Here is a 9155-nt window from a genome sequence, read left to right as displayed (position 1 = left end):
ACGCTACAGCTGCCGCTCCACAACGTGCTGCAACAGGCGTAAGAGCAACCACGTACAAGTTTACACCACTACGGAATGTCACAGCGTGCAATTTTCTTCCGCGCACAACTATTCTGAAACCTCAATGCCATTTTAAGAGGCCGTCGTTGCAGGTTAGCTGGCTGAATGTCGGGCTGAGGCTTGCTGAAAAGGGTCAGTATCAGCTTTGGAAGAAAATAACCTGTGGCTGCCCACATGACCATCTGATTACCGCAGTCTGGGTAACATTATCCTCTTGGTTTGCACTCTGGACCGGGGTGATTGAATATACAATCAGCAACGAGAAATTCCATGTGCTCCACGATATAAGCAACCGTGCTGCAAAGGCGAGCGCTCGTCTCCTTGCTTTCTTGAAGGTCAGCAACACGGAGCCGGTCTCCGACAGGGATTCTTCCGCATTCCGTGCACTATCACGGGTATCACAGGCCGCGCTGTGGCCTCCACTCACTTATAGAGGATCCAAAAGTGTTGGCCACTGGCAGCAAGCAAGGAGATCACCCTAGCTGCTCGTTGCATCTATGATTCTCTTGATATGCAGGCGGTTGTGCTCCCTGAAGGTCTCCTTGGTCAACACTAAGGTGATTCAGCAACGGTGACATTCATGGTCATTAGGAACATCATGCCAACTTTCATGCCACTGGATCCGCGGCCGGCCTTGCCTTTTGTGTCGCACAGTTTTAACCAGCCTTCGCACATCCCTCCATGTCAATGCAACACGTTGAGGAAGTGTAAGACCCTCACAGCTCCAATTGCAACCGTCCTTGCAGGTGCTCCTCTCATTTCAGCCCCTATCGAGTTCGAGATCGGCCCAAAGAACAGATCAAGGACAACATTGTGGTTGGTGGAAGTGTCCAAGATATTCGATATTGTCAGGGGTTAGCTGTCGCCGGGGAGACACTAGACTCTCCGGCAGAGAAGGCGCTTCTAGGAAACCCGCTAAAGATCGGGACTGCAGTGAAAGATGAAAGAGCCAAAACAGCGGTCTGGCGATGCAACCATGTCGTGCGTGCAAAGGAAGAACTTAGGACGAAAAGCGATGCCACCGGGTTGTAATTTGAAAACCGGCTGCCGTGTGACTGGGACTGGCCCAATCCGATCTGACGGCCAGTGTCCTTTGCGATGGCTGGAACGCAGGCTTATGTTTGCACCGCCTCGTCCTTGGCCAGAGCTCGTGCAATCGCCGCCCAAGAGCAGAGGTTCAAAGGTGCAAAACGGGTGAGTCGCACAGTCTGGTGAATGTTGTTCCTCTTGTGGGAAAAGTACTTTCTGTCCTTTGGGCAGCTATGCACACTGAAGTTGCATATACGCCCCAGGCGACCGTCAGTAATGCTGTTCTGCGAACTGCAGGGCTTTGGAGGCTCCTTTAGGCCTCCTCAATTTTAAGTCGCACACTGCCGTGCAGTCCTAGCCCACTCACACAGATATCAACTATAAACTTTTTTTGGGTTATTCGCCAAATCATTCTGTTATTGTTACACAGCACCGACAACTCAGTTGCTTGCGTCAATGTTGGGTTACCCAGCCTCGTCGGCTGGGCCCACGGGCGTCTCGTCGCGACGACGAACATTGCAAATACTTGTATTTCCCAGTTTCCGATGGTCGGCCCGGCCCCGAATGCCGGGGTTAAGTTACTGGATGAGGCTGACCAGAGCAATCCCTTGCGCTCGTGTGCGGACCGTGGGGCGGCTCGAGACTCGCTGCTGCTTCAACTACCTACTCCCTGCCTGTTCGTCAATGTTCCCAGGCGCGCTGTGGCTTCCAATCCGGTGCTTGGTAAACACGGTGCGGCTACTAGTATTGCATGCTTTTCGACGCAAAGCTAATCGCGTCCAAAGGTTCATCCGATTCGTGGCCTCCAGCAAAGGCACCCGCGTTTGCCTTGCAGTTCATCTAGCTTCTATCGCGTGTTCTCCGAAAATCAGCGTGCCCAACGGTTTGGGCTGGTACTTGACAAAGACATCCAATGGTCAGTCGTCGTTCGAGTGCGAATACTGTTTTGGTCAAGGCAGCTTCGCGTTTCGTCCATTGGGCTGCAATTTCGTGCGCGTGACTGACTTGCAAACGTCGAGCAGCCTCCTCAGCCGACTAGGAAGAAACCTGCCGTATTTGTATGGCAATGCGTTGAGTGTCTCCGTGGACTCGTTGCCCTCTATCCAGGCTGATGCTACGACAGTGTCGCTGCGCACATTCGCACGCTCCAATCAAAACCCAGAAATGCCCCAAATGCGCACACACACGGTGTCAGACATGCAAGACGGAGAAGCTGAAATAGAGCCATGGGAGACTTCCTCGTTTGCGCCAGGCGCCCGACCTGCCGGAATCCCATACAAGAGCCTGCGAGCCTCGAACGATGGGCCTCACTGTATATAAATTATTCCTACAGAGTGCCGCGAATGTCCGAGCATCAGAGTCCTGGTTTCCGCCAAAACTTGGAGCCTGTTTCTACAGACCCATTCAGGTAGATACATCACAGCCATCTAAATTCACCGAATCCACTAGTTATCTGGCGTCCCCTGCAGGTTGTACTGCGTTGTCCTCTTCCAGTGCTATTGCCCTTGAGACCCTGTCGCCACAGCATTGTGTGCTGCGAGCTGTTGGTTTCGAATCGTCACAGTCCGTCCTCCGAGACTATGGAGTTTTCAGGAGAGGAGGACGGCGAGGAGGATGACAGGAACTCCTGGTTTCTTCGCCAACCTTGCTGCGCAACGAAGAGGCCACCGCAATGGGACCCGAGTTGTATGGAAAAGGGCGGATCCGGCGACTATGTGGATGATGATGGCAATGAGACGCCGTGGATCGAGTCCAGAGTGGAGCTCAGAAGGCGCTGGCAGCAAAGACGGGCCATCGAGCTGAATGAGGATGAGGGTGCTACTGTGGACCTTCTCCAGGACACAGATGAGGTGGATATTTGTATGCCCAAGACCGATGAGATCCTCAACTTCTTACATGGTGCACATATGGAAGCATTGCGTGGAGAGAAGTGGACCAGACAGGAAGAGCTCCCCGAGGTGGCCTGGATCGAAGAGAGTAGCTTCAGGGGCGGCACTCGGCGCTCAAGGCCTAACAAAGGGCCCTTGACAGCACATGGTCTATACAGACAGCTGAGAAAGAGAGTAAGTTCGCGCTGATGCCTCTGTTGGAATGGTGGTGGAAATTGCAAACGAAGACATGATCATTGAGCCAGTGACCGAAGTTGACATTATTTGCAGCGCTTTATTAGCCATGGCGGCCCGGCCCTCCATACCAGGGGCGCCAACTCTGGTTTCGGCCCCGATAGGGCTAGTGATACTAACCCCCGGGGACGGGCGGCGGCGGCCGCGGTTGAGGCCAAGGCTCGAGCGGCCTTAGTGTCGTCTATGGCAAGCACGGACATAGAGCGCAGTTCAAGTTGCTCCTCAGGCGACCCTCACGTCCCAGCACCAGTAGCTCACGAACCTGGAGATGACGAGGTCGAGGTCGAGTCAGAGTCAGATGCTGACCGTCAGTTGATGTGCGTACCATATGAGCCGACTGCCCCTCTGCGGCCCTGGATTGAGGCCCTCTCTAACATGGTCACAGATACGTCCAAGGCCTGGATCGTTGGACCGCCTCCGCTCTCATCGGTTCTGTCTCGATACCCCTCGCCCCCGCTCTTCGCGATGCTCTCTATAGCCACCTGGCGTCGGAGACGTTTGTTGGAGTGACGCTACCGGTATGTAAGCCTGAGTTTCTTTGACGCCTACAATTGACATACATGCTGATACATCTCCAATCTAGGCCCAAGGTCCATGGGTGTTTCGCTTCGAATTGCATCTCCCGTTTCCTGTATGGAGTCGGTCTCTCAAACCCCGCGAGGATCTGCGCCGTGGACAGGATGGAGAGCCTCTGAGACATTACACAGATGTCACTTTCCTCAACTGGGGCGATGGACCGGAGCGCGAATACATTTACGAAGGGCACGTCTCTTGTGTTGTGGTTGGCTCGAATCGACAGATATGGAGCGCATATTGCTTCGAGGACAAATACTTCGAGTCTCCTGATACCAGGCAGACTGTGCGAGACTACTATGAGGACAGTCTAGGCCCAGAAGGCGCCCCCATGGACCCCCTAACCAATGGCGAATTCGATGCAAATTACACTCCCCAGAAACCAGAAGAGTATCTGTTAGCTGTCCTCTGGGCTCGCACCAAACAGATCTACACCCACTGGTTACAGGTCAAAGGGAAACAAAAGCAGAGCATCAAAGTCTATAAACGAGTAAGTGCTTCCCCATCACCCTGTGACAGCAGATCTGTTGAAGAATGTGCATCTGCGATAAAACGATACATGTCAGGCATACAGCATGCTCGGTACAAGTCATGAAGGAACTCGACCTTCATCTCGATCACTGGCTGTACCTCACTGACTCCCGCGGCAGAGATATCGCTCTAAATTATTCCAAGTGGGAGGGCGACACTTTGCCCCAGAAGCTGGCCACTGCGACAGAGATACCCAAAGATCCTTTCGTTGGGTTCGGCAAACCAGAGATTTGTCAATGCAACTGTCAGATGACATTGCCAAAACCGTTTACGCCTACGAGATTTTCATGTCGCATCACTCCGGCATTTTCCACAACCTAGACGAACGATCCCGCGCAGTGGAAAATCTACGTGACATCAAACGGCTGGCGGGTAAGCTTGACTTGCTCAAGAACGATTTCAGGTCTATGGAACGATCATGTGAGGTCTTCGCCAAGGATGTGAGTCTTCAGTGCGACATCTGCGTCCTTCAAATGTGTCGATCTCCTCTGTCAATGAACATGGCTGACCTATTCCTCCGTGGATGCAGCTTGACACGCATCTTGGACTCGAGTCCAGAAACGCGAACGACTTTCAAAGGAAACTTGCAAAGGACAGCAATGGATTGGCAAAAGGCATGATCGTAAGCACCAGTCCCCGAAGTCCGTCGCAAGGGTTGTTGTCTCAGCTCCATTGCAGAAATATACCATTCCGTTCGGGTTAACAGCCGCCTACTTTTCCATGAATGAGAAGGTCCTTCCTCCGTTCATCCCACAGAGCTCGCTGTCTTTCATATGTCTTTTTGCCGTGCTCTTTGGCCTAGCATGCTGCATCCTTGACATCCAGGAAGAACAAGCCATCGCCCTTGCGGCATTCGGTTACGCAGATAGAGGGCTGAGAGCAGTGGCTTTAAAAGCGCTGCTTGTCCGTCGGAGCGCACCAGACACGCAAGCAGGATATGAAGCCCAAGAGTCTGTGTAAACCTGGGATCCGCACCCTTTCTATCTCGTCAACTCTGCTTGCGGGCTAGGGGGTTCTGCCTCGTCGGATGCTCCATGCCGACGTGACAAATTTTTACAAGACTGTGAGCAGCCGACTTACTCCTGAGGTTGTGAGATAAAGGGCCGCTGACACTTTGTTCTTGAGATCAGCGTTGTTGTCTGATGTCTCCTTGCTCAAAAATGGACATGTCAGTGTAGGACAGACCTACGGCGTTGACGATACACACCGCACGATTTTATCGGTTCGGAAACCCAAATTTTGAGGCCTATCCATGCTGGTAGATTCTTCTCACAAGGCGCTAACTGAACCAAGGAGGAACATCTCTGGTCTGGTCCGGTCAGCATCTGTGACTATGCCAATTCGGGATTGCGTGTCCCGGCTCCAGACCGTGAGCTCTGGTTGACAGCAGCGTTCTTGGATCTGAGGATGCGGTATTCTCAGTGAAACCCTTGCAAGGTCGGCAAGTGCAGAATGTCGGCCTCTTTCTCTGATGTACCAGTAATGCGCTGTCATCTGGGCATTGGGCGATTCCTTGGAGCGACAGTCGATGCCCGACCCCGCCGGGGTAGGATCCCAGTTGATTCGTGGCCTTGATTCGTGGCCTTGATTCGTGGCCTTGATTCGTGGCCTTGTATCATGGCCTTGATTGACGGACTTGTTGTGGACGTGTGACCATGATGTTGACGGCTGGCAATAACAATAACAGACGGAACGTTCCCTCCTCCTGGTCCTGTCACTATTTCTATGCACGCCTCTTTCGGGCGCAACCCAACACGAGCGAGATGTCGACACTCTCATCCGACGGCCTTCAGGCACTGCTCAAAGGGGTGGGCGTGCAAGGTCCAATCCCGCCCTTTCCATTGGCTGATACAAAGAACAGCCCAGTCGACATATACATATCATATCTCGCGGAGACGGTCACTCAACTCACGGGATGTGAACCCTCCGTCGCCTACGAGTCCATTCAATGGGCGAACGATGTGGGAGACCTTGTGGTGGTCGTGCCGCGGCTACGACTCCCGGACGTCGATCCTCGAGTGCTTGCCGAAGAACTTCAGTACAACGTGAGTGACCTCGTGGCCTGATCTCAAGGGTGAGCTCCCAGTCTAACGGATGTTGTTGCACGTCAGTTCCCCGACACGCCGCTTTATGCAGCCCCGTTTAGCGATGCATACAATCTGCGCTTCTTCTTTGACAGCCGCACCCTGGCTGCTATTGTTCTGCCTTATATCATCGACCGTGGAAATCTCTATGGGGAAGATGCGGGTGTCGGGCTGCATAGCCCTGGCTCTCCGGACGGTGGGCGGCGGAAGGTCGTGGTTGAATTCTCATCACCGAACCTCGGTCAAGAATTTGATGGCAATCACTTACGGAGTACCATCATTGGGGCTTACGTTGCCTCAATCTATGAAGGCATGGGGTGGGATGTATGCAGGATGAGCTTTCTCGGCGATTGGGGCAAGAATATCGGGCTGTTGGCGACCGGGTGGTTCAGATTCGGCTCAGAAGAACTCTTTGCTGCCGACCCTCTCAGACACTTACTGGACATCTACACTGAAATTGGAGCACTCTTCAAGGCCGAGCAGAAAACTCCTGAGCATGATAAGGCGGAGAAGCGGGAAACTCCTATTGCCGAGGAGAGAGATGCATTCTTCAAGAAAATGGAAGAAGGCGATCCCGATGCACTGTCTCTGTGGCGACGGTTCAGAGAGGTCTGTGTTGTAAAGTATGCTGAGCTCTACGCCCGTCTTCACATTGATTTCGACGAGTACTCCGGCGAGTCGCAAGTCACCCATGAGACAACGGTCGAGGTTGAGTCGGCTCTCAAGGAGAACGGGGTAGAAGAGGAAGGGGAGGAGGCTTGGATCATCAACTTCAAAGGCCATGGATACAAAGGCCTTGGGACGCCTGTGGCACGACACCAGAATGGCACGACAAGCTATCTTCTGAGAGACATCGCCGCCGTGCTGGAAAGGAGCAGGAAATACTCCTTCGACAAGATGATATACGTTGTCTCGGCCAAACAGGATACGCATTTCCAACAAGTCTTCAAAGCGTTGGAGTTGATGGGCCACACAGATCTCGCTGGTCGACTTCAGCATGTCAGCTTCGGCAAATCTCAGGGGTTATCATCCCAACCAGGCGCCGGTGGGACTTTGCTGGGTGACATCCTGAACCAGTGTCAGAGCGCCGTCCTAGAGTTTCTCCACGCGCATCCGGGCGACTTCTCCCAACAACCAAGCGAACATACCACCGAACTCGCGGATGGCTTGGGCACGACGACGCTCATGGCGGAAGAGTTGTCTATCAAGCGTACTAGCACCTTCGTCTTCGACCTGGCCAAGATGGCCACTTACGACGGATACACGGGGTTGACTTTGCAATACTGGCTGGATCGAGTCAAAGTCAAGCTGAAGGGGTCCAGTGTAGATCGAGACAGACTTCCGACGGCAAACTACTCAATGTTTGAAGAAGAGGCCTATGGGCCGTTTGTCGATGTGATCCGGTTGTTGGTGCAATTTCCCGGTGTCGTCAAGTCCTCATTCCGGTTGCTGGAGTCTTCAGCCATCCTCACCTATTTGTTTCGTCTTGTCGATCTCTTGGCTCTTGTGTGGACCCTGGAGGCGACGCAGGAAGAGGGAGAGGAAGAACTCGACGGGGAACAGATTGACGGGCCAGCTGGCTCATCAGGCAATAAGCCGGCGAAAGAGGCCGTCGAGCAAGAGTCTCCAGCAGAAGACGGATCAACTGAAACTGTTGACGAGGCCGGGGGTGTGCCACCCCCGGATGCCAATCCGGACGTACAGGGACAAGAAGTCCCTGTGGAAGATGAAAACAAAGAGATAGTAGATGGCGACGACGGCGAAGATGCAGCTCGAGGGGACGAGTTAGCCAAGATGGCCCAGGATGAGCACCAGGGACAAGGGGTGGAGCAGGATGAGTCTCTCCGAGATGAAGAGACCAAAGAAGGGAAGTCCAACGATGAATTGGAAGAGGACGAGCATGAAGCAGGATCACAATTGAACAACGACTCAGACCAGGCTGATCTGACGAAGCAACTAGACGAGCTCCAACTGGATAGCGCCACCGAATACACCATAGGGCACGGTCAGGAGCAAGGAAACGAAGGAGAACAGGGGCCATCTACAGGAAGTTGGGACAAGGGCAAACAACGAGCCCCAGACACAGAGCCCGAACTTTCCGATCAGGATATTCTCAAGCTCGCTGTCTATCAGTGCGTTCGCCATGTTCTGGAAAATGGTATGCAGATGGCGGGCCTGGTTCCCATGTCGATGCGAACGTAAGCTTGCGAGTTTGGACGTTGCATGCAACGGTCTTTACCGGGACAGAAAGCAATGTCAGCAAGTGAATGGTTTGTGTCGATGTCATCTTGTCTCTCTTTTCCTTCTCAATATCATGAGCGGTGGTCGGCAGAGGGGACTACCGCATGAGATGATGAGTTCAAGATTCGATGAGAGCCGGCGGTATGAAGAGGAACTGCCAGGGACTGTCGGGTATGGAAGCACGGTGTTGGACTCTGGTCTCTTCATGTACGCGATGACGTGCAATCATTCGTATAGTATTGTAGCACAAGCTTGACCTCTATTAGAACCATTGATACCAGTCATGCCATCTCGAAAGCCATCTGTATATGCCCGTAAAGGGGTCTTCTCCGAACGCGAGCCCCCGGTGCTGCGAGTGCCCGTTGTCAGGGACGTTCGCACTTGCAAGCCATGAGATGAACCCCCGTCCCAATGTCCGTGATTGACACTGACCAATTGATCGCGTACCCCGTCGGTGTCAGAGATCGTGCCTAGACAGACCAGATCTACTGAGCCAGTCTGCCTCTTCGAAACC

At 53.3% G+C, this 9155-nt stretch overlaps 2 protein-coding genes across 2 annotated transcripts; both read left to right on the top strand.

Annotated features, from left to right (window-relative positions):
• Nucleotides 1–2669: 2669 nt before the first annotated feature.
• A1O1_07350 (uncharacterized protein) lies at nucleotides 2670–4380 on the top strand (the record flags this gene model as incomplete). Its single annotated transcript, XM_007728220.1, has 4 exons — nucleotides 2670–3152; nucleotides 3249–3529; nucleotides 3598–3730; nucleotides 3796–4380. 4 exons carry the CDS (start codon nucleotides 2670–2672, stop codon nucleotides 4378–4380), a joined length of 1482 nt encoding a protein of 493 aa, XP_007726410.1.
• A 1699-nt stretch (nucleotides 4381–6079) lies between these two features.
• A1O1_07349 (uncharacterized protein) lies at nucleotides 6080–8602 on the top strand (the record flags this gene model as incomplete). The annotated part of the gene is made up of 2 exons (XM_007728219.1): nucleotides 6080–6361; nucleotides 6428–8602. 2 exons carry the CDS (start codon nucleotides 6080–6082, stop codon nucleotides 8600–8602), a joined length of 2457 nt encoding a protein of 818 aa, XP_007726409.1.
• Between the last annotated feature and the right edge of the window lie 553 nt (nucleotides 8603–9155).

Source organism: Capronia coronata, assembly GCF_000585585.1.
Source record: "Capronia coronata CBS 617.96 chromosome Unknown acBCG-supercont1.6, whole genome shotgun sequence".
NCBI lineage: Eukaryota > Fungi > Ascomycota > Eurotiomycetes > Chaetothyriales > Herpotrichiellaceae > Capronia > Capronia coronata.
Note: the sequence above shows the minus strand (reverse complement) of the source record. Positions and strands in the feature narration are given on the sequence as shown.